The sequence below is a fragment of the Microcaecilia unicolor genome, chromosome 11, assembly GCF_901765095.1.
Source record: "Microcaecilia unicolor chromosome 11, aMicUni1.1, whole genome shotgun sequence".
NCBI lineage: Eukaryota > Metazoa > Chordata > Amphibia > Gymnophiona > Siphonopidae > Microcaecilia > Microcaecilia unicolor.
Window position 1 is genome coordinate 203,920,965 of NC_044041.1, and position 25,691 is coordinate 203,946,655.

The following is a 25,691-nucleotide window of genomic DNA, read 5'->3' on the forward strand; positions in this document are numbered from 1 at the left end:
TGTAATGACAAGCAGAGAAGCCTACACCCCCCCCCCCCTTACTTTGAGAACAGAGGACTAGACCACATCGAAGGGAAAGGGGAAATGGGACTTGATATACCGCCTTTCTGAGGTTTTTGGAACTACATTCAAAGCGGTTTACATATATTCAGGTACTTATTTTGTACCAGGGGCAATAGAGGGTTAACTGACTTGCCCAGAGTCACAAGGAGCTGCAGTGGGATTTGAACTCATTTCCCCAGGAACTGCACTAACCACTAGGCTACTCCTCCACTCATTCCACCAATAAGAGCCAACCTCATCAGTGATGTCACAATGGCTTAAAGTCCATTGCACTAACCACTAGGCTACTCCTCCACCGGATGTCTACTGTAGGACTGCATACATCCACATTCATATATTGTCTGCTATGAATATTCATGACCTAATGGAACTTTAACAATGGGTGATGCCCCTCCCTGGTGGCAGCAACAATAAGAACCTGGTAATTGAAATACTCCTGCCTGTTTCTTTGAGTTGAAAGAGATTCTTTTTGTGTGTTTCCGTGTTCAATGTGTAGCTCTGTTGCATGTAAAAATGAAAAAAAAAACCCATGGACTTAGCTCATACACTTAAGCTTATGTCTGTAATCAAATGCATTGTCCAGATTAGCTCTGCTGGCATCAGTCGTAAAAAATATATATATATATATATATATATAATATTAACAAACACATATACGTATTGAGAAAACAGCAAAGACGCTTTGATGTGTAAACTTAGTACATTCAAAAATCTATCACGGTCATATCCAATGGCAGTGTTTGATATCATGGTCCTTAGTGGTCATAACAGCTGCCAAACTGGGTCAGAGCAAAGGTTCAAGTGGCCCAGTGTCCTGTCTCTGGCAGTGAAAGGGTAGCAGCAGCTTGTAAAGTAATCCCAGATCAAGCAGACCCCCCCCCCAGCGCTTGACTAATGCAAGAGTGTTGCTGCTTGAGGATGTTCTCAGCAGTCTGTTGGGGCTCTGGTGCTATTTGCACCGTTGGCTTGTCCATTTCAGTACTGTTGATATAGTCTTTTAGATTACTGTTAAGTTTGGGGCAGAGGCTCGCAGTGAATCCAGCTGCTTGTGTTTTGGCTTGTTTTCCGCTTGCTCAAGCTTTATGTGACACTGGCAGGTGGAGGCTTTGCTGTAAGCCACCGAGTGGTTACTAGACTGCTTACGTTTGTGTACGGCGCTCACGATTCTCTTGAAGATCAGATAGAAGATCTCGCAGATGCTCAAGACAATACATATGGCTGAAGCTGCCACCATGAAATAGGTGAACACTTTCTTTTCTGTGGGCCTGGCAATGTAGCAGTCCACTATATTGGGACAGGGATCCACGTTGGTGCACTTGACCAGGCGGGGCATGTCAAAGCTGTTCCACATCCGGTGCAGGATGTAGAGAAAAGTGATTTCGATGCCTGTCTTGAAGAACAAGCTGAGGAGATATGTCCACCACAAGCCACCGTGCTTCTTGCCAGTGTTGGAGTAGAGTTTCGAGCAGTTCTCTCCATTTTTCACCCGGTTCTTTTTCTCTCGTTCTTCCCTGTAGGCCACGTGCATGATGACCAGAAGAGATGGGCACGTGACAAAGATAAGCTGCAGAGCCCAGAGCCGGATGTGGGAGACGGGGAAGAAGTGATCGTAGCAGACGTTGGTGCAGCCCGGCTGGCGGGTGTTGCAGTCAAAGTCTTTCTGCTCATCCCCCCAGACCTTCTCTGCCGCCACCACATAGACCAGGACCCGGAAGACGAAGACCACCGACAGCCAGATCCGTCCAAAGGCTGTAGAATACTTGTTGACGCCACTCAGCAAACCTTGGAAAGTCTTCCAGTCCATGGTGGGGTTTCTCCTGGGGGAAGATCAGAAAAGAGAGGGAGAGATTAGAGGGGGGGAACTAAATTGCACAGAACAATTAACTGAGGAGGGAATGTGACGACCTGGCCCAGGGGTTCTCAATACTGAATCACACATTGTTCTGATTTTCACAGCAATGAAAATATTGACATGAACCTGGTTTGGGGCTAACTGGATGCAGACTTATACCAGATTAAGGCCATTTTGGCCACCTTGAAAATCTACTACTACTACTACTACTATTTAGCATTTCTATAGCGCTACAAGGCATACACAACGCTGCACAAACATAGAAGAAAGATAGTCCCTGCTCAAAGAGCTTACAATCTAATAGACAAAAAATAAAGTAAGCAAATCAAATCAATTAATGTGTACAGGAAGGAGGAGAGGAGGGTAGGTGGAGGCGAGTGGTTACGAGTGGTTATGAGTCAAAAGCAATGTTAAAGAGGTGGGCTTTCAGTCTAGATTTAAAGGTGGCCAAGGATGGGGCAAGACGTAGGGGCTCAGGAAGTTTATTCCAGGCGTAGGGTGCAGCGAGACAGAAGGCGCGAAGTCTGGAGTTGGCAGTAGTGGAGAAGGGAACAGATACAGTGGGGGAAATAAGTATTTGATCCCTTGCTGATTTTGTAAGTTTGCCCACTGACAAAGACATGAGCAGCCCATAATTGAAGGGTAGGTTATTGGTAACAGTGAGAGAGAGCACATCACAAATTAAATCCGGAAAATCACATTGTGGAAAGTATATGAATTTATTTGCATTCTGCAGAGGGAAATAAGTATTTGATCCCCCACCAACCAGTAAGAGATCTGGCCCCTACAGACCAGGTAGATGCTCCAAATCAACTCGTTACCTGCATGACAGACAGCTGTCGGCAATGGTCACCTGTATGAAAGACACCTGTCCACAGACTCAGTGAATCAGTCAGACTCTAACCTCTACAAAATGGCCAAGAGCAAGGAGCTGTCTAAGGATGTCAGGGACAAGATCATACACCTGCACAAGGCTGGAATGGGCTACAAAACCATCAGTAAGACGCTGGGCGAGAAGGAGACAACTGTTGGTGCCATAGTAAGAAAATGGAAGAAGTACAAAATGACTGTCAATCGACAAAGATCTGGGGCTCCACGCAAAATCTCACCTCGTGGGGTATCCTTGATCATGAGGAAGGTTAGAAATCAGCCTACAACTACAAGGGGGGAACTTGTCAATGATCTCAAGGCAGCTGGGACCACTGTCACCACGAAAACCATTGGTAACACATTACGACATAACGGATTGCAATCCTGCAGTGCCCGCAAGGTCCCCCTGCTCCGGAAGGCACATGTGACGGCCCGTCTGAAGTTTGCCAGTGAACACCTGGATGATGCCGAGAGTGATTGGGAGAAGGTGCTGTGGTCAGATGAGACAAAAATTGAGCTCTTTGGCATGAACTCAACTCGCCGTGTTTGGAGGAAGAGAAATGCTGCCTATGACCCAAAGAACACCGTCCCCACTGTCAAGCATGGAGGTGGAAATGTTATGTTTTGGGGGTGTTTCTCTGCTAAGGGCACAGGACTACTTCACCGCATCAATGGGAGAATGGATGGGGCCATGTACCGTACAATTCTGAGTGACAACCTCCTTCCCTCCGCCAGGGCCTTAAAAATGGGTCGTGGCTGGGTCTTCCAGCATGACAATGACCCAAAACATACAGCCAAGGCAACAAAGGAGTGGCTCAGGAAGAAGCACATTAGGGTCATGGAGTGGCCTAGCCAGTCACCAGACCTTAATCCCATTGAAAACTAATGGAGGGAGCTGAAGCTGCGAGTTGCCAAGCGACAGCCCAGAACTCTTAATGATTTAGAGATGATCTGCAAAGAGGAGTGGACCAAAATTCCTCCTGACATGTGTGCAAACCTCATCATCAACTACAGAAGACGTCTGACCGCTGTGCTTGCCAACAAGGGTTTTGCCACCAAGTATTAGGTCTTGTTTGCCAGAGGGATCAAATACTTATTTCCCTCTGCAGAATGCAAATAAATTCATATACTTTCCACAATGTGATTTTCCGGATTTAATTTGTGATGTGCTATCTCTCACTGTTACCAATAACCTACCCTTCAATTATGGGCTGCTCATGTCTTTGTCAGTGGGCAAACTTACAAAATCAGCAAGGGATCAAATACTTATTTCCCCCACTGTAAGAAGGATTTATCCATGGAGCGGAGTGCACGGGAAGGGGTGTAGGGAAGGACGAGTGTGGAGAGATACTGGGGAGCAGCAGAGTGAATACATTTATAGGTTAGTAGAAGAAGTTTGAACAGGAAACGGATAGGGAGCCAGTGAAGCGACTTGAGGAGAGGGGTAGTATGAGTAAAGCGACCCTGGCAGAAGACAAGACGGGCAGCAGAGTTTTGAACCGATTGGAGAGGGGAGAGGTGACTAAGTGGGAGGCCAGCAAGAAGCAGATTGCAGTAGTCTAAACGAGAGGTGACAAGGGTGTGGATGAGGGTTTTGGAAAGAAAGGGGCACTGAATATTGCCAGATAGCCAGTTATAGGGCATTTAACTGGTCAGGTGTCGATCCTGACTGGTTAAATGCTTTGGAATATCAGGGGGTTTGTGTAAGGTGGAACAGCTACTAAGGCCTGAAGATTGCTAACCCTGCGTGCTGTGCTATTTAAGGCAATGGGGAGGGGGTTTAGATCTAGTTGCCTCTGTTCTGGTAAGTCCTTGCCTATCTTCTAGGCATGGTTTGTTGATTTTACTTTTTTGTTTATAGGTGATTTCTATGTGGACTAAGCAGAATATTTGAAATACTGTCAGAACCTAAATTTAATTCTATTTTTAAGCTCAGGAGGTCAGCAGTGGTGTTTCAGTTCTTGTGAACTGGGCTATCTGACATTGCAAACACTTATATTTAAATTGGCAAAAGTGCTCTCATCTGTTTCTGTGCAGCTTGTCTGGGACAAGACGTGCCTTTAATCTTCTGGGGTGGAGGAGGGGGGGGGGGAAGTCACATTACCGTTTTCACGTTTGCCTGGAGGTTTTGATTGAAATGCTTATGAAATACTCAAGGAAAGTAAACGCTTCCCCTCCTCCCTTGGGACCAAATAGCATAGAGAATTGTGAATTCTTTTTATACATCACACTTAAGTTCATTTGACAGACTAGACCATTTCAGTACTGCTGTTTAGGGCAGGATTAATTGTTTTAATGGCAGAATCTTATCAGCATATTCCTCACACCAGAATGCAGCATTGACATTCAGGTTGTAGGAGATTTATGTACACTTTTTTTTGGCCGTGTAGTTCTTCCTGTCTCCTTTTTCACTCCAACTCAGCTGGAAGCAGGACCTGGGATCCTGGCCTCAGGAGTCATATTCAGGGATTTTTCTTCTACTTTAACAGACCCACCCTCCTCCTACTGTTCCCAGCCTGCACAGGGCTCCCCCAAGCACCTGGCATCCTGGGCTCTAAATGTGGGCACCATCTATTGACCCCCAATTCCTCTCCCCCTTCCCCATTCTTCTATACCACTGGGACCATGAATGCCGCCTCCGCAGCGCCAACTCAGTCGGTCCAGGGTCTGGAAAACCCAATCCAGGAACCAAGCCACGTTCTTTCCACATGTAAATACTCAGCCTGTTCCACTGAGTCACTGGGCTGGACCAGATTCAAGGTATTTCTGTTCATATTGTGGCACGTTAGGCCAGCTCAGTTGTGCTGTTCTGTCTTTTTCTTAGCAAATAAAACTAAATATTATGCAAAATATTTTCCTGCAACTTCACAGGAACATAAATTCATTGTCACCTAGACAGGAAACTTTATGAAACAGAGAGGTAAAATCTTTCTTCTGGAACTTTTATTCTTGGCAAACTCTTCCAATTAAAAAAACAAAAACAAAATGAAAACACAGACAACCTGTCTTCAGCTAGGTTGACTGTGCAGTATTTAAGACTTGTCAAAACAAACTGTGTACATTGCCTGAGTTTCATCTGTGGTATAAGGGGGCCATCTTTGAATGCTTATACTGGGAAGTGCCACAAAGGGAGAATGAAATGGGTAAATTAGCTGGTGTCCTTTTTTTTTTTTTTTTTCATAAAGGTGGCTGAGTTGACTTTAGGAGTTGCTTTCCTTGCTGTAACCTTCACTAATCCCATACAGCCATGATCTTCACTTCCAGTCCTCGTGGGCTGCGGTCAAATCAGATTTTCAGGATGTCCCTAATAAATATGCATGAAATAATTTGCATGCCTACTACCTCCACTCTATCAAGAGAACTCATGTATATTCATTAGGGATATCCTGAAAACCCGACAAGTGGCAGCCCTTGAGGACTAGAAGATCAAGATCATAGAAATGAAATTCAGCATTTCTAGTCCAACCCTTGGGGAGCAAAAAAAACCTCCAAACAAATCAAAAACCTGCCACTCCCTGAGGGTTAACGTTAACAGTGCTTTGTATAAGCCTTTTGTTTCTCTGGGAAATTACCTATCTGTTTAGGTGTTATGCAGTGTAAAAGTACTTTCTGGTGCATTAGGGGGGGGGGGCTTAGAGAGAGAAGGGGGAGGGCAGTGTGGGAATACTGCTATTTTAATGTATTTATGTGTTTCATTTATTTACTGCAATTAATATACCGGCTTTCAGATAAAACATCAATCAAGATGCAGCCAGAAACAATAATAATGTAAAAACAATTTCAGATACATAACAGCACTTAATTGTTGAGACAACAGAGAAGAGAAAGGAACGCAGAGCATTACCTAATAAACCACAAGACCTGGCAGCCTGTCAAAGTGCAAATGAACTCTGTTAGGCTACAAACCCGAGGAACCAGCCCAGTCTTGAATTTCTTATACAGGTTTCCCGCCTAACTTCCAAAGCATGGGGGACACACTGCGGGTCAGAAGTATCAAGACGGAGCTGGGGCACTCTTGCACTCCTCAATGCGTTTGCTTGAGAGGACCATAGAGAGCGAGAAGGACATAAGAAAGGAGTTGCTGAATGCAAATAGCTAGGGGGGGGGGGGTCTCTAATGTTTAGCGCGTGCCAAAAAACATGAGCGCTCCTTAGTAAGAAACGCCAATGCATTGCGCACAATTTTAGCGTGCACAAAAAACATAAGCGAGCCTTAGTAAGAACTGCCAATGCATTGCACACAATTTTAGCGTGCACAAAAAACATGAGCGCTCCTTAGTAAGAAACGCCAATGCATTGCGCACAATTTTAGCATGCACAAAAAACATAAGCGAGCCTTAGTAAGAACTGCCAATGCATTGCACACAATTTTAGCGTGCACAAAAAACATGAGCGCTCCTTAGTAAGAAACGACAATGCATTGCGCACAATTTTAGCGTGCACAAAAACATAAGCGAGCCTTAGTAAGAACTGCCAATGCATTTCACACAATTTTAGCGTGCACAAAAAACATAAGCGAGCCTTAGTAAAAGACACCCTAGGGTACCAGTGTACTAAAATCAGAAATTGGCAACCTCTTGAATACCTGTGACCCTTCATAGATAACATAAAGGATAACAAGGCAGATAGAGGCGAGGCCCCTGTGCTTGGAGGTGGACATCCCTCTTGGCAATGCTTAACTAATAAGGGAGGTCACTTTCATCACCAGAGGATTTCACTAAGTTTATTGAATACTGTCACGGGTGTATATTTAGCAGTGAACACACGCAAGCAGCACAGTGCATAAATGTGAGGGGGGTTCCACATGGGCAAGAAGTGTGTGGCTCATGGGTGGAGGTCCCACGTGCACACGAAATGTATGGAAAACTGTAGGCTACATGCACTTCTCCCACGTTAACATGCCAGCAGTGGAACTGAGAGCATGTACATGCCAGGCCAGTGGCGTAGGAAGGGCGAGGTGGTGGGGCCGGTCTGCCCCGGGTGCACGCTGCTGGAGGGTGCAGAGAGCAGCCGTGTGCCTGTCGGCTCCTCTAGTTCCCTGCTTCCTCTGCCCTGGATCAGGTTACTTCCTGTTCCGGGGCAGAGGGAGCAGGGAGCCAGTGGAGCCGACATGCACGCGGCTGCTCTCTGCACCCTCCAGGAGCCAAGAATGCACCCGGAGGGGGGGGGGGGGCTTGATGCACCAGGGAGGGAGGTATCATTGCGCCGGGGGGGGGGGGGGGGGCTTGATGTGCTGGGGAGGGGGGTGTCATTGTGCCGGGGGGGGGGTGTCGTGCTGCACCCTGGAGGGGGGGACAGATGCCGCTGCACCCGGGGGGGGGGGGGGGGGGTGCAGCGGTGATCCGCCCCAGGTGGCAGCCGACCTAGGATTGCCACTGCATCAGGCACACCAATGGTGCATTATGGGGAAAAAGAGCCCTGCAGCAGCAACGGGTAAAAAGCCCCTGAAAAAATGGCAAGATTACTCTTACTGCCTGGCCAATGGGGGAGGGGGGGGGAGCACTTCCCATTGAGGTGATGGTAAGGGCTCCTGCAGTAACCTAGCGGTAACCAGGCGATTCTCAATTACTGCTGGGTTAGTGACGTGCTATAAAATACATTTTTCCCGGTACACCGCAAATAGCGCACACTCGAGGCGAAACTGCTGCCAACGGCTTTGTTGGGCTGGCGGTAGCGCTGGGTTTGTAAAACGGCCCCCTGTAAGCTAATATTCTATAATGGAATTTATTTATTTATTGTATACCCCACCCGTCTACCAATCTAGGCGGTTAACAAATAAACATACACCATCAAATACAACTAACAACCTACAAAGTAATATAAAATCAAGATAGTAATAACAATAATATTAAACGGAACCAATAATACAAGCAAATTACTTAGCAGTGGAGTTAAAAAGAAAAGAAAAAAAGTCTGCTGAAATATATAGACGTCCAACTGCTTTTGAAAGGAAAGTACAGATTCCTAGTGGCAATGAATTCCAAGGGGACGGGCCTGCAACCGTAAATACTGAATTCCTATATACATCGTCTAATATGTCTGAATCTTGGGACCCCTATCAGAGCCTGGCTACTTGACTGCAAGGAATGGGGGGGTAAATAGATCTCCAGGGTGGCAGCAAGACAAGACCCCAGGCCATGTTATTCGACGCTTAAATGGCGGTGCGTTGTTGTAGAATCGCTGCCTTAGTGACTGGGCGTTCAGGAAGCTTTGTGTTTATCTGTATTATGTCAGCTTGATATACCGCCTAATCCAACCAGAGAGCCAAAGTGGTTTACGGAAGATACATATTAAAAAAAAAAACAGAAAGGAAAGTCAATTAATCGGACAGGACAGAACACAATCAAACATGGAGGGGTTAGAAAAAGGAGGAGATTGGCACCGAGATTTCAGCGCTAAAATTCAATCCATGCACAAAACAATTAGCGGATGAGTCCAGTAATTCTAATTAATGAATGTTAGTGATCAATTATTGCAGTTAATTGGTAATAATTTAAATTTGCACGCACATCTCCCCGTGCCCTATTCTAAATCCCCTGGTGCGCAACTGAAAAGGAGGTGTGGCCAGGGGAGTGGCAGGGATGTTTCTAAAAGTTGCATGCGGGGTTATAGAATGGCCCCATTCCCATGCCAAAATGCTGGGAGCACGGCGCTGGCGTTTACACCAGGTTTCAGCTGGCGTAAATACCGGTGCCCAGCCTTTGGCTTGGAAATGGACTCTATGTGCTATTCTCAACCCAGAGTGCCGTTTATAGCATAATACTCCACGCCGAATTCTCAACGTTATTTATAGAATTGCCCCCCTATATTTATTGTCCAGGGGAGGTAGCTCATGAGCAAAGGGACAATTAGAGCATATTTCTGAAAAATGGTCTTTAAGGAGGCCTTAGCCCCATGGTTATGGGGAAAATCATTCCATTACCATTAAATTGTACTTAGCTGGCTGCCTCCCACTGAATATCGCAGGTTAATGCTTAGCAGATAGCTGGTTATATCATGTGATATAATCCGCTATCTGCGGATTTTCCGCACATTGCTGGCTACATTTTGTGGCCACGTCCGTAGCAGGTCTATCTTTGGCCACTATGAACTTAGCTGACCAGTGCTGAATATCACCTTGGCCGGCTATGTTCTTAGCAACCAAAGATAAACTTGATGTTCAATGCCAGTCATTGGAAATGGTCCGGCATTGAATGGGCTCAGCGCTGACTGCGAGAGGCAGCCCGGCTACCTCCCGCGGTCTGAACATTGGACCCAAAGTAGATTCTACATGAGCATTGAGGGAGGGGAATCTTAACAACTGAAATGTACGCGTAAAAGTATAAGGAATAATGGGGAAGGAGAGACAGGATGGAGATCTCGTGTAATATGTCTTATGGGTCAACCCGTCTTGCCCCACATAAAAGGTTTGCCACGGTGTTCTGGAGGGTATGAAGATAGTGAAGCGGATTGCGGGCCACTCCAGCCTACACAATGTTGCAAGTAGTCCATGCACGACATTAGGAAGGCATGTACCAAGGTATGACGTATGCCACAAAGAGAATGAAAAGATGTAATGCAAGGAATCTAGATTTTACAATATTGTAAATTTGAGGTAGAGGCAATCACCAGGAAGATTACTACTACTACTTAACATTTCTAGAACGCGACTAGGGTTACGCAGCGCTGTACAGTTTAACAAAAAAGGACAGTCCCTGCTCAAAAGAGCTTACAATCTAAAGGGCAAAATGTCAAGTGTCAAGTGGGGGCAGTCTAGATTTCCTGAATAGAGGTATGGTGGTTAGGTGCCGAAGGCGACATTGAAGAGGTAGGCTTTGAGCAAGGCTTTGAAGATGGGCAGGGAGGGGGGCCTGGCGTTTGATTCAGGAGAAACTACATATGAGGAAGAGAGGAGCTCCTGTGTTTGAAGAATGCCTTAATTTAAGATGTCTGCTGATGTAGTGATATATAATAGAAATGGAATTTAAGATTTGGTTGATATCGCATTTGAGTAATGTCTCATTCAGATGCTGTGGTGTGTGTCACTTAAAGATCAGGTGTGTGGCAGGATCTTTAGCAAATACTCACTGTATGTGTAACAGGCCATCACATGGCTTCTGTTAAGTTATCTAAAATCTTGCAATAATGAAGGCATGTAAGGTTTGGCTCTATTTTTGTACAGGTTGCCGAATTTGATTTATTTTCAGCTGTGTGAAAGTGCTTAACCCTATTGCGATGCTGCCAGTAAATACATAATGGGTCTGGCAAAGTCTGGCACGTGTGTCCTGTAGGGGAAGTGGATGATGCATCTTATCCCGAAGGAATGCGTTGAGGAATGCGACGTCAGATCTTGTGTTTTCCAGGTGAATGAGTCTGTGTATGTTGCACCTTTTATTCTGTCGCTGAAGGTTTGGATTCTGGAGGAAGGAGACGCAGAAAAAACAATTCTTGTGTTCCAGGAACACGTGTGTTTTTAAACTACATCAACACGAAACCTTCCTAACCTTTGATCATCAGAAACAACAATGGTCAGTCACTAATGTACAAAAACTATCACACGCATTTTCAGCCACTTTCAGCTGTGAAAGTTGAGAAAGAATTTGACTTGTTTGATCACCAGCTTGGTCCTTTCAAACGCACTCGAATTCCTAGGGATGGCTGCCCTTTGCCAGGACTTAGGAAATGTCCAGGATGTATCCCATGTCATTAATGAATGAAGATGAGCTGAAAACCCCCCCCACATTTCAGGTTTTTTTCGTGGGCAGATAATCGTTCACAGACCTTGTAAAGAAGACGCAGTATTTTCTTGAGAGTTTGCCCATTGGAACCCTCGTGAATGCACACAAGCATTGCATTATTGGGAAAAGAGTGCACACAATTACTTTGTTCCTCTGATGACAAATTGGCCAAAAGAAAACAAAGGAAATGATTCAAGATGACACAAAACTAAGCTTTTTTTTGACTGACCATCCGAATTAGCCCTAAACATACCACTAGTCATTTAGCTTTTCGTAGCCAATCCTTCTCTCAAATAAAGATTACTGGATAGCAGGGGCGTAGCCAGACACCCAATTTTGGGTGGGCCTGGGCCCAAGATGGGTGGGCAGAAGAACTTCGCCTTGTCCCATAAGTGATTTGGTATCTCCCTCTCTCACCTGCATGCCATCAAGCATCCCACTCCCCCATATGCATTTTAAATAGCAGATTTTCACTGGCAGTGAGCAGCAACTAATACATGCTGCCCGTGTTGGCCCCACAGCCTTTCCTCTGATGCATCGTCCTGTTTCCGCATAGGTGGGAATACATCAGAGGGAAGGCTGTGGGGTCAGTGCAAGCAGTATGTATCAGTCGCTGCTAGCAGCAAGTGAAGATCTGCTATTTAAAAGGTATGCAGGAAGGACAGTTGTTGGGAGTTTTTAGCTAGTGGGGCTTTGGGATCCCTGCCAGCCACACATCATAGGTGTGCTGCTACTGAATGGGCCTGAGCCCAAAGTGGGTGGGCCTGGGCCACCGCTGGATAGAGGCGCTGAACATGATGTCAGACCACCACGACACTGTACGGTTAATACCCAGGTAACCCCCGATAGGCCCCCAAGTACCTGGGTACCCAGATATGGAGGTGTAATTCACTCGGCAGTGGGCAACATTTAAAGAAACAGTGGACATGAACTCATGCCACTGCTTTCCTCAGGGCTGAAATCTTGTCCTATGGTTTTTTACCCCGTTTACAGAAAAAGAGAGAAATTTTTTGTCTTCTGGGAAAAGTGTTGAGCAAAGTGAGGAACATCAGTTAAATTGTAGAATCAAATGAGGTCCGGGTCTGCGTTTAACATAGAAATATTAGAAACATGTAGGCAGATAAAGACCATCTGGCCTATCCAGTCTGCCCATCCGTGTCATCTACTCTCCTTATCGCTCCCTTAGAGATCCTATGGACTTGTTCCAAGCTTTCTTGAATTCAGATACAGATTTTGTCTCTACCACCTCCACCGGGAGGCTGTTCCACGAATTCATCACCCTTTCTGGGAAGAAGTATTTCCTCAGGTTACTTCTGAGCAGGGCTTATTTTGAGGGGGTACTTGGGGGTACTGAGTACCGGCACCTTTTCCACTGTCTACTAAAATTGACCCATGGACCCCAAGTTTTAGAAATAGCTCAGGCTCTACACGACAATTCTACCTTGTCATAGATTCTGTGACTGGTTGCAGGGAACCTGGCTATTGTGGGATGGGTCCCTCAGTGATCACCTCACCCCTGAAATGTGTCTTGGCCTTTGAGTACCGGCACCTTTTTTGCTAGAAAAAAAGAACTGCTTCTGAGACTATCCCCTTTCACCTTCATCCTATGCTCCCCTCGTTCCAGAGCTCCTTTCAATTGAAAGAGACTCACCTCCTGTGCATTGATGCCGCATAGATATTTAAATGTCTCTATCATATCTCTCCTCTTTCACCTTTCTTTCAAAGTATAAATATTGAGATCTTTTAAGTTTGTCCCGATACGACTTATGACGAGGACCACTGACCATTTTAGTAGCCGCCCTCTGGACCGACTCCATCCTGTTTATATCTTTTTGACGGTGGGGTCTCCACAATTGTACACAATTTTCTAAATCAGGTCTCACCAGAGATTAATACAGGAGTATCACCACCTCCTAGTGGCCATTCCTCTCCCTGCACAAGCAGCCTTCTAGCTTTCACTGTCGCATTTTCCACCTGTTTGGCCACCTTAAAATCATCACATATGATCACCCTCAGGTCTCGCTCCTCTTTTGTGCACTAAAAACTAACCTGTTTAAAAAGGCATACCCTACCGATCCAACATAAATGCCTGATCTCTGCAACACAACAAAACTAAAGAACGTAATGGACATAACTCAACTCTTCCGCTGTACGATTCCCTAGTGTGGCTGGGCCACATGAACTTTATCTTACCACAACATCACTTTGTATTTGTCCACACCGGAGTCTGCAAAGGCCTCTCCGGTACTATGTAAGCCACATTGAGCCTACAAATAGGTGGGAAAATGTGGGATACAAATGTAACAAATAAATAAAATGAAGTACTTCATCCCCTATACTGAACTGTTCCCTCAGGTTTGTGCAGCTCAAATGCATGACCCTGCATTTTTTAGCATTAAATCTTAGCTTCCAAATTTTGGACCATTTATCAAGCTTCACTAGGCCCTTCCTCATGTTATCCACTTGATTTGATCTGCATGGAGTGGAGGAGTGGCCTAGTGGTTAGAATGGTGGACTTTGGTCCTGGGGAGGAACTGAGTTTGATTCCTACTTCAGGCACAGGCAGCTCCTTGTGACTCTGGGCAAGTCACTTAAACCTCCATTGCCCCAAGTAAGCAGCATTGAGCCTGCCATGAATGGGAAAGCGCAGGGTACAAATGTAACAAAAAAAAAAAAAATCCAATTCATAACCTTTAACCCTGGACCATACCATTTGGCAACTCCCAGTACATACTGGAGATATGTAGGATTTGGATATGAGGCGAGAGGTCAAATCCTGACTTTATAACCGATTATCATTGCAGGGTCATGTACCTTAATGGTATTTATAGGGTAACAGGTGAGTGTTATGCCCTCCACCCCAGAAGTGAGGCTCATAGATGGGCACATGGGATGTTGAACTAAGAATGGTTACAGGTCAACAGATAGGGTGGGTCCATATGCTACTTGGACAGTGATTGGGGATTTAGATAAGAAGGGGTGTTGCTGAAGTAGGCAGTAGGAGACTTGATCTTTAGAGGCTATGAATAGACAACACATTGACTACAGCAGTAAGCCATTACTGGCTTACATCAGCACCTCTGTAATTATTTTAGGGCATTTGGTAGTCAGTTGGATACAGAAGGACTGTGGTTCAATGGAGTACACAACAGTGGGCGTGAAGCCTCTGAGCTGTGGGGTAACTGTAGCTGACACCCTGTACTTCACCCTCTTTAAAGACTGGGCTCTGGTTTCATAATGAGAGTCCAATGTTAATAGTGTCCTGGGTGGACAAGTGTACATGCAAAAAGCAGTTACTATCCATGGAGAATTATGCAGGCCTTAGGACAGGATGAGGAGATCAGGACCCAGCCTCCCTCATGCCAAACTGGATCAAAATAAAGACTGGGTCAGCATGTTCTGGCCGACCTGGAGGCATCTGTAAACTCAGAAGAACATAAGAGTAGCCATATACTGGGTCAGACCAATGGTCCATCTAGCCCAGTATCCTGTTTTTCAAATATTGGCCAAGCCAGGTCACAAGTACCTGGCAGGAACCCAAATCGTGGCAACATTCTATGTAGAACCTCAAAGAGTAGCAAGATTCTGGAATTCTAAAGAGTGACAAGATTCCATGCAGGACCCCAGAGAATAGCAAGATTATGGAATCCTAAAGAGTGACAAGATTCCATGTAGAACCCCAAAGAATAGCAAGATTCTGGAATCCTAAAGAGTGACAAGATTCCATGCAGGACCCCAGAGAATAGCAAGATTCTGGAATCCTAAAGAGTGACAAGATTCCATGTAGAACCCCAAAGAATAGCAAGATTCTGGAATCCTAAAGAGTGACAAGATTCCATGCAGAATCTCAGAGTAGCCATACTACAAATCCCAGGACAAGCAGTTGCTTCCCATGTTTGCCTCAATAGCAGACTATGGACTTTTCCTCCAGGAATTTGTCCAAACCTTTTTTAAACCCAGATACGCTAACCGCTGTTACCACATCCTCCGGCAATGAGTTCCAGAGTTTAACTATTCATTGAGTGAAAAAATATTCCCTCCTATTTGTTCTAAGACATGAACTTTGTCTTACCACAACATCACTTTGTATTTGTCCACACCGGAGTCGGCTAACGCCTCTCCGGTACTATGTAAGCCACATTGAGCCTGCAAATAGGTGGGAAAATGTGGGATACAAATGTAACAAATAAATAAATAAAAGTATTTCCATGTAACTTTCTTGAGTGTCCCCTAGTCTTATACTTTTGGAACGAGTAAAAAAAAAATCGTTTTACTGCTACTCATTCTACACCACTCAGGATTTTGTAGACCTTTATCATATCCCCCTCATCCATCTCTTTTCCAAGCTGAAGAGCCCTAACCTCTTTAGCCTTTCCTCATACGAGAGGAGTTCCGTCCCCTTTATCATTTTAGTCGCTCTTCTTTGAACCTATATTTTCTTTGAGATTACGGCGACCAGAACTGAACTCAACACTCAAGGTGTGGATGCACCATGGAGCAATACAAAGGCATTATAGTATTTCGGTCTTATTCACCATCCCTTGCCTTGGCATCAGCCTGCAGCAGATGCCAAAGAACGTTCTAGAAAAGTTACGCATGTATTTTTATTTTCTAATTCAGTCAGCACATTGGAGGTTTTCTTTATATTGGTCAGAAAGTCATTAGCCGAGTGAATTTTTTTTAAACCATTGCTCAAATTCTACACCTTTTGGGGGAGCAGAAGAGCAGGCCTTCTCTGTGAGGGCTAAGGAATGACAGAGCTGCCTCCGCTTTCTACCCTGCTGGTCTTGTCTCTCTCTCTCTCCTTTGTGCTAGCTCTGGCTGTACTGCTCTACAGCTACTCCTCAGCTATTTAATCATGGGGCGTTTGCTGCATTCATGTGAAAAGAATCCTCCTAAGAGGCCTGCACAGCCTTCCACCATGAAAAGAGAGGGTGAGGCTGCAACAGACCGGCAAGGCAGGTTCCAGGATTGTAGTGCATCACGGTACAACAGCAACAACAAAAAAACAGCAACCGTTCAGCTATTGAGAGAAAGAAAAGGATCCTTCACAGAACTGAAAAGGCTGCATTCTAATTAGAAAAAGGCATGCAATATTTTCCACCATAAGGTGGTCGTTGTCAGGCAAATTTGTTTTCCGCTGAAACTGCAGCTGATCCAGCCTACACTTTGCATGAATTTCTGTTCCCTTGGAGGGGTTCAGTAACTGGGGGGGGGGGGGGGTGCAAGATACCACATCTGTCACTCAGTGTCTGTTGGGTTCCCTCCTTCCTCTCGGTTTCTACCAAATTTGGGGCAGCAGTTGCCGAGCTCTCTTCCATAAAGAGGTGGGAAAATGTGGGATACAAATGCAACAAATAAATAAATAAATAAATAATTACTGACGAGGCCTGGCACAAACCCTCACATTACATTTCAATGACTGTGCAAACAAATTCACTAACAGAAAAGTCAAAGAAAAGAAAATGAATTACTTGGTATGTCTAGATTTAGTGCTTTAAGGTTTCATAGTGACACATTTTAAGGCTTTGAAAATAATTCTCCGCTGAGCTCACACCCAACGCCATCCTAGGATCACGTTGGACAAAGAAGATTTTGTATGAGTAGGGTATCTGTGCCCATCGCCTGGGGACAAACACCATGTCCTGCCCTCACTTTACCAAGTTCTGTTTTCCTCACGCGCTTTGGAAGACTTGGTCAGAACTACATGAGAAATATAACTCCTGTCCCTTCTGAGGGATTAAAAAAAAAAAATGTTCCCGATCTTTAGTTGTGGTTTCCAGGTTGCCATTAAAAAGTACCTAGTACATATTTTGCTTTCTGTGACATATGAAACATTATCGAGAATTAAAAGTGCCAGTTTCCTACAGGTTATGCATTCTAAAGAAACTTTGTTTTTAACAAAGGCTTCTTCTCTCCCAAATCTCTCTGTCCCGTAAATTTCCAAACTTGGGATTTCTCAGGTGTGTTGTCCAGTGCTACAGCTCCGCACACAGAAGAACCAACTTTATCTTGGCTTGTGTATCGCTGTCTAAATGTCTATACTAACTTTTCTCTTACTGCAGAAAATAATGTTCACTTACCAGAAGGTTTCACTTTTCCTGGTTTCTTCACCCTAAAAATCCTGTCAGAGCTGGTCTTCAGATTGGGTTGGGGAAGTGACAGAGCAGTATGTACATGCCTCCTCTCCCTGCTTGTCCAGGACTGAGACTCGCCTCGTTCTAATAGAGGTGTGGCTCTTACTCAATGCTGCCTTCAAATTCAGATTTGAGAAAAAAAATTAAAAAAAAAAACAGTTGGAAAGATGGAAAAGCGCCTGTTTACAGTGTGATGTGAGGAAATGTAACTCTTTCTTCCTTAGACACAGGCACTTTTGTCTGGGTAGGATGGCAGGGAGTGTGTGGAGAGTCTGTATCTGGTGTGTGTCAGAAAGAGCATGTGTTTCTGTGAGGGAATGTGTGTTTGCATATGGTGTGTGGGGTGAAGGGATGAAGGGTGTGTGTTGTTTCTTGTGTGTGTGGGAGAGGGTATGTGTTTTTGTGAAGGAATGTGTGTTTGCATCTGGTGTGTGGGGTGAAGGGATGAAGGGTGTGTGTTTGTTTCTGGTGTGTGTGGGAGAGGGTATGTGTTTTTGTGGGGGAATGTGTGTTTCGTATCTTGTGTTTGGGGTGAAGTGCTTCTGTTTCTCTGGGGTGGAGGATGTGAATTTGGATCTGGTGCTTGTTTCTCTAGGTGATGTGTGTTTGTATTTGGAGACTTTTGGGGTGTGTTGTGAGGAGTGTGGGTTTGTATCGGTGTGTGTGATAGAGTGTGCGTGTTTCATGCGGGAATGTGTTTTTGTATGTGTTGTGTGGGGTAGAGGGTGCGTGTTTCTGTGGGGAAATGTGTGTAAGAGTTGTATGTATGAGGGGTCTTTATTTGTGGGATGGGATGCAGTGTATATGTCGGTTTGAAGGGAGTGAGTGTGAGTATGTGGTGGACATTTAAATTGAAGGATGTGCGTGTGTGGGGCACAGTTTCTCCCTACCACTACTACTACTACTACTTAACACTTCTAAAGCGCTACTAGGGTTACGCAGCGCTGTACAGTTTAACAAAGAAGGACAGTCCCTGCTCAAAGGAGCTTACAATCTAATGGACAAAATGTGCAGTCAATCAAATTGGGGCAGTCTAGATTTCTTGAATAGAGGTATAATGGTTAGGTGCCGAAGGCGACATTGAAGAGGTGGGCTTTGAGCAAGGATTTGAAGATGGGCAGGGAGGGGGCTTGGCGTATGGACTCAGGAAGTTTATTCCAAGCATAGGGAGAGGCGAGGCAGAAAGTGCGGAGCCTGGAGTTGGCGGTGGTGGAGAAGGGTACAGAGAGGAGGGATCTGTCCTGTGAGCGGAGGTTTCAGGTAGGAGCGTAAGGGGAGATTGAGTGCATTTGTAGGTTAGTAGGAGAAGCTTGAACTGTATGCGGTACTGTATGTGGATTCTGCTCAATCTTGCTTCCATTTGTCCTCTTCTCTTCTCTGCCCCTCTGTTCTGTCTCTTTCATATTCTCTCGCTCTAACCTGGCCTCGTGGAGTGGCTGAGGCTTTCCTCCACTCTTTGCTTGAGTCACCACCACATCTGCTGCTTCTTGGTGACAGGGTCTCTGATCCTCTACCATTATTGCAACTCCCGGCTCCTGTGCTGGGTGTATAGGAAGCTCATCGAAGGAGACGGGGTTGAAGACAACAAAATGATGTTCCAGGATGACAAACCAGAATCAAATACAGATGTCCAGTGCTTCTAAAGAACTTTATTCTCCAAAATATACAGGGTGCGTGGACAATCTTGACCCTTGAGCCACACATCCTGTATATTTTGGAGAATAAAGTTCTTTAGAAGCATTGGACTTCTGTATTTGATTCTGGCTTTTCACCCTGGGACACCTTTTTGTTGTTTTCCACCCCTTCTCCTTCAATTTGATCTTTTGTGGAAGTATTGTTTTCCTCTGTTTGCTGTTGTGTAGGAAGCTGCACATACACACACCAGACAGACAGACAGACAAACAGACATGAAATCAATAAGATGGGTTTTCACTTTTAGCACTAGGCGCCTTTGAAGAAACCCACAAAATGAAATGACGTGGCAAGTGCAATTTCAAAAAAACTCATCATGTCCAAACTATGTCTGGAAAACTTGAGGAAATACGAGGAAACTGCATAGTGGCATCTTCTGTGCATCCTTATATATCAGGCCCTGGTTTATTCTGAACTCTTATTGAGAGCTGGAGCGGTGAAGAACTTTCCACTCAGTCGGGCAAAGGCTGGGATTTTCAGAGCCACAAAGGCTGAATTCACTCACTGATCTGAACTTTGGGCCATGCAGCAGCGGCGTTGAGTCCACTGGGAAACAGTGATCATAACATGATCAAATTGTGAGCTAATATCTGGAGGGAAGTCGCAAAGGAAATCTACTTTAGCAGCATTTCATTTTCAAAAGATGACTATGAAAAATGAGGAAAATGGTTAAAAAGAAACTAAAAGGATAAGTTGCAAAGGTTAGGACTTTAAATCAGGCATGGGCATTGTGTAAAAATACCATCTTGGAAGCCCAGACCAGATGCATTCCACATATTCACAAAGTTGGAAAGAAGAGCAAACAACAGCCAACATGGTTAAAAGGTGAAGTGAAAGAGGCTATTAGAGCCAAAAGAACATCCTTCAAAGAATGGAAAAAGGACTTGATTGAAGAAAATAAGAATCAACATAAGCACTGGCAAGTTAGATAAAGAAGGCTAATAGAGAATATAAAGAGAAACTTGCCGCAGAGGCATAAACTCAGAGTAACAACTTCTTCAGATACATCAGAAGCAGAGAGCATTTGAGGGAATTTGTGGGACCATTAGATCATGAAAGATCAAAAGGGGCACTCAGGGAGGACAAGGCCATAGTGGAGAGATTGGATGAATTCATTGCTTCAGTCTTTATGGAAGAAGATGTACGAGATCTACCTGTACCATCTGGTTTTCAAGGGTGATGATGGAGAGGAACTGAAATAAATCTTGGTGAACATGGAAGACATACTGAGCCACATTGACAAATTAAAGAGTAGTAAATAACCTGGACTGGATGGCATTCACCCTAGGATACTGAAAGAACTCAACATAAAATTGCTGATCTGCTGTTAGTGATATGCAACCTATCATTAAAATTGTCTATACAACCTGTCGATTGGAGGGTGGCCAATGTAATGCCTATTTTCAAAAAGAGTTCCAGGAATGATCTGGTAAATTACAGACCGGTAAGCTTGATGTCTGGGACAGAGACAGCGTGGATTCAGCCAAAGGAAATCTTGCCTCACCAATTTGCTTTATTTCTTTGAAGCCCTGAATAAACAAGTTGATAAAGGTGAGCTGGTTGATGAAGTGTATCTAGATTTTCAGAAAGCTGTTGACAAAGTTCCTCATGAGAGACTCCTGAGAAAATTAAAGAGTCATGGGACAAGAGGCAATGTCCTGTTGTGGATTAGGAATTGGTTATTGGACAGATATGATTGAGGTCTACAAAATCCTGAGTGGTGTAGAACGAGTAGAAGTGAATTGTTTTTTACTCTTTCAAAAAGTACAAAGACTAGGGGACACTCAATGAAGTTACATGGAAATACTTTTAAAATAAATAGGAGGAAATATTTTTTCATTCAATGAATACTTAAGCTCTGGAACTTGTTGCTGGAGGATGTAGTAACAGCAGTTAGCATTTTCAGGTATAAAATAAGTTTAGACAAGATCCTGCAGGAAAAGTCCATAGTCTACTATTGAGACAGACATGGGGAAGCCATTGCTTGCCCGGGGATTGATAGCGTGGAATGTTGTTACTAATTGGGTTTCTGCCAGGTACTTGTGACCTGGATTGGCCATTGTTGGAAATAGGATACTGGGCTAGATGGAGCATTACTCTGACCCAGTGTGGCTGTTCTTAAGTTGATGTCATGCTTTTATCTAGTTGTGTTGATCAGTGACTTCTGCGTGGTCTCACATAGGGTAACTAGTCTTGTAAGTACAGTGTATTAATGAAGTGCTTCCAAATTTCATAGGGTGTTATTCAGTTCCAGAAGTTCTATATATAGTACCAGGCTGAGAACACATCTACCCACCCTGGCTCTTCCCATGTTGTGAAGGGGTGGAGTGAGGGTGGCACTAAGAAATAATCCATGGAGTACTGATGTTTAGGGCTATGCAGATAATTTAACCCTTTAAGCTCAGGCCTGTCCAGTAACAGACCTGAATTAAATACATGGCAGTGGTGACGCTGACTGCGTTACGTGCTGTTTCTATAGCAGGTCACCCGTTTCAGGTACCTCTTGCTGAATAGTGCTCAGTCAATGTCCTCCGGATCCCAGATTGGCACCCAAAATAATTAGTTATTAGGCTCTAATGATTTAATTATTGCAGCTAACAAGCACTTTATTGGCAGTAATTAAGATTTGGGCACCTATCTGACTTCGCAGTATTCTGTAACAATGGGCACCTAATTGGATCAGGTGCAACTCAAAGAGGGTGTAGCCATGAGAGGGGCAAGGGCGGGTCTCAAAAGATGCACCCGATTCATCATGCGATGCTATTCCATAAAGAAAACTCATCGCGAAGAGCCCTTTGTTGAACTGCGTTACTCATCAAATTCTATCAGCACCAAAACTTTCATCACCATTTATAGAATCTGGCCCTAAGCTCATAAGTTCGGGTCGCTGTACATTTACATGGTCATAGATCTGCACTTTGTATATTTTTTCAGTACTGCTGAATAAACATACAACCCCCCTTTTACAAAGCTGCGTTAGCGGTTAGCTTAGTCGAGTTTAAAAAAGGTTTGGACGGCTTCCTAAAGGAAACGTCCATAGACCATTATTAAATGGACTTGGGGAAAATCCACTGCTATTTCTGGGATAAGCAGTATAAAATGTTTTGTACTTTTTTGGGATCTTGCCAGGTATTTGTGACCTGGATTGGTCACTGTTGGAAACAGGATGCTGGGCTTGATGGACCTTTGGTCTTTCCCAGTATGGCAATACTTATGTACTTGGGATTCTGAATAGAATCTTGCTACTCTTTGGGGTTCTACATGGAATGTTGCTACACTTTGAAATTCTGCGTGGAATCTTGTTATTCTTTAGAATTCTAGAATCTTGCTGCTCTTTGGGGTTCTACATGGAATGTTGCTATTCTTTGAAATTCTGCGTGGAATCTTGTTATTCTTTAGAATTCTAGAATCTTGCTACTCTTTGGGGTTCTACTTGGAATGTTGCTATTCTTTGTTTTTCTGCCAGGTACTTGTGACCTGGATTGGCCACTGTTGGAAACAGGATGCTGGGCTTGACGGACCTTTGGTCTTTCCCAGTATGGAATACTTATGTACTTATGTACGCGGCAATGCCGACACAGCCTATTTAAAGTGAATGGGTTGTGTTGGCATTACCGCACCAGCAGCCGCTAGCTGTGAAAGGGGGGTGGGATAGTCATTTAAATCCCACAGCCAGTGATTAAATTATTATGCTTGTCACCATCTCTAAAAAAAACTCCTGCCCATTTTTTCACTGTAAGAGTAATCTGGGATTGGTGGTTTGAAACCACAACTTAATGGGCTGATGCTCAGAACCTAGCACTGGCGCTAGAGACCATTAGCTCCAGAATAGGGCCAACATTAATCCGCGCATAATGCTCGGAGGGCCAGAAACAACTCGCCTGCCAAAAATGAGTGAAAATGATATTTAAATGCATGTAAACGGATGTTAAAGAGGATCATCAGGTAATTCCCTCTCGTGCTCAGAGAACAGCGCAGGAAAGAACACTGGAAACCCACCGTCAGTTTGGAGCTTGAGTGGAGGGTTTTCAGTGTTACTGTCACACATTCAGACTTTTACTTAGGGGGGAAAAACTCAGAGGTGTAGCTAGGTAGGTCGCCAGGGGAGCGACCGCTCCACCAAACGGATTTCTGACCAGGGGCGTAGCCAGACAACAGATTTTGGGTGGGCCTAAGCAAGAAGTGGGTAGGCAACATGTCTTCTCCCCCCCACCAAAACCCAAAATATTTCGGCTGGCGGGAAAACACTTCTTTCCACCTAGGCAGTCTAAAGCAGGCATGCACTGAAAGCTGAGCATGTGCAGGTGTCGGTATCGTGGAGAGTAGCGTTTTCATTACCATCAGGGGGAAGTCTTCAGCTAGCGGAGCTTGGGATTCCCATCAGCTACCGCTAAATTGTGCTACTGTTGGGTGGGCCTGAACCCTAAGTGGGTGGGCCCTGGCCCACCCAGGCCCACCTGTGGCTACGCCCACTGCTTCTGACATCGTCAGTGCTAATTTTTTACATGAATAATAAGCACCAGTACCGTTAACAGGTCCACTCTTCGCTCCCCTGGATGCCTCAACCTGGCTACGCTTCTGCAAAAATGACCTGTGAATGATTAGCTTATGTGTGGATTCTGAACCTGGAAGGTCCCCCCCCCCCCCCCCCCCCCCCCCCCGGTGTGTTTGTGCTTGTTTTGTTTTTGAAGTAGGGAGGGAGATCATTTAAAAGCACAAGCACAGGCTCCCCTGCTCTCCAATTTGGCCATTTTCACAAGAGCTGTGCTTACTGCAGAGCTTTTGTGCATGTGCAAGGCACATTTTTCTCATTCAACTTCCCAATTCTCAACACTAACAGCGTGCATAGAATCTGCATGATACTAGTGTTAAGCCTTGGGAAGTTATTTTACTGGGCTGTTCTGCCAGTTTTCCCTGGCAGAGTTTTGAGCATCTCCCTCTAAGGGTAACCTTATCTTACTGCAGAGAGGGGCTGATACAGAGACATGCAGGAGATTTCAGAGTGAGCTTGAAGCAGCCTGGGTTGTGCTCTGCAGATGTTTGTGGGTTTCTTCCAATTCACCAGAGAAGTTAGTTGAAAATCTTCCAAGTTGGATAAGGAGAACTTTTACTGAATCCAACTTCTCTGAATGTCTTGAACGGCGATGCAGATTTGATATTTTGAGGAATCTGTGTTGTGTTTTTTTTTTCTTTTCTAAAAAAATGTATTTGAACTGTAAACTTCCATCAAGGTTTCTTTAAAAGAGTTTGCAATCTTTTTTTTTTTTGAGACTACATGCCCCTTGGGCAGGTCAAGGTGTTCCTGTTCCCTGCTTATTCATCTAGAGTTTTAAAAAGACTTGAAATGTTCAGAAGGTTTCTTTTTAAATAGTTTCAACGTTCCTTAATTTTGTCCCTTCAATGTCGTGTGCATGAACCCTAAAGAAATAAAACTTTGATGAAGAAACTGTTAGCTGCTTTGATATCGGTGGTCCCTATTCACAATGTGGGTCTACATAAACTGGAATTGAAAGTTTTGTATTGCATACACATATGAATCCTGATTTTAGAAAGGCAGGATACACAGATTCAAATTACAAGTGGATGCATACAGAACATAGCGTGTGTTAAGATTTTTTTTTCCTTCTGTACATCACTTTGCACTTTTTGTAAAACTCTCTGAGATCAATGTTGGGGTTTGAAGCTGCTCCTGGATTTGCTCATTTTGGGGTCCTTGTACAAAGGCATGCTAGGGTTTTTAGTGCAAGCTAAATACTACTACTACTACTTAACATTTCTAGAGCGCTACTAGGGTTACGCAGCGCTGTACAATTTAACAAAGAGAGACAGTCCATGCTCAAAGAGCTTACAATCTAATAGACAAGTGAAATGCCAGAAACATTTAGCATGTGCTTATTTTTAGTGCATGCTAAAAACGCTAGTGCACCTTTGTGCAGTGCTGGAGGAATTATTGGGGGAGGGGGGATTGTCACCTCCTTAATCCCTCAGTGTTTTTGTCCCTTCTGAAAGCGATACTGGGAAATAATATTGGGCTCTGTGACATCTTGAGGAAACAGTTTGACATACATTCGAGTATTTATACACCACTTAGACCTAAGCGGTTTACAGCTTCTGGGTCTGTCCCTATTGGGCTCACAGAGGGTTAAATGACTTGCCCAGGGTTACATGGAGCTGCAGAGGAAATTGAACCTGGTTCCCCAGGAGCTCAACCCACTGCCAACCATCAGGCAGCAGCAGGAATCAAACCCAGTTCCCCAGGTCCACAACCTGCTACACTAACCATTAGGCCACTCCTCCACTCCAAGTGTCTATGTGCTAACACATACACATATGTGTTCTGAAATACCAACATACATGTGCA

At 44.6% G+C, this 25,691-nt stretch overlaps 1 protein-coding gene across 1 annotated transcript; it reads right to left on the bottom strand.

Annotated features, from left to right (window-relative positions):
* Positions 1 to 295: 295 nt before the first annotated feature.
* On the bottom strand, positions 296 to 17,875 carry GJB3 (gap junction protein beta 3). The gene is made up of 2 exons (XM_030218237.1): positions 17,585 to 17,875; positions 296 to 1,880 (listed from the first exon to the last, which is right to left on the bottom strand). The coding sequence occupies exon 2, from the start codon at positions 1,865 to 1,867 to the stop codon at positions 1,061 to 1,063; it is 807 nt and encodes a 268-aa protein (XP_030074097.1). The 5' UTR covers positions 1,868 to 1,880; positions 17,585 to 17,875; the 3' UTR covers positions 296 to 1,060.
* Positions 17,876 to 25,691: the final 7,816 nt, after the last annotated feature.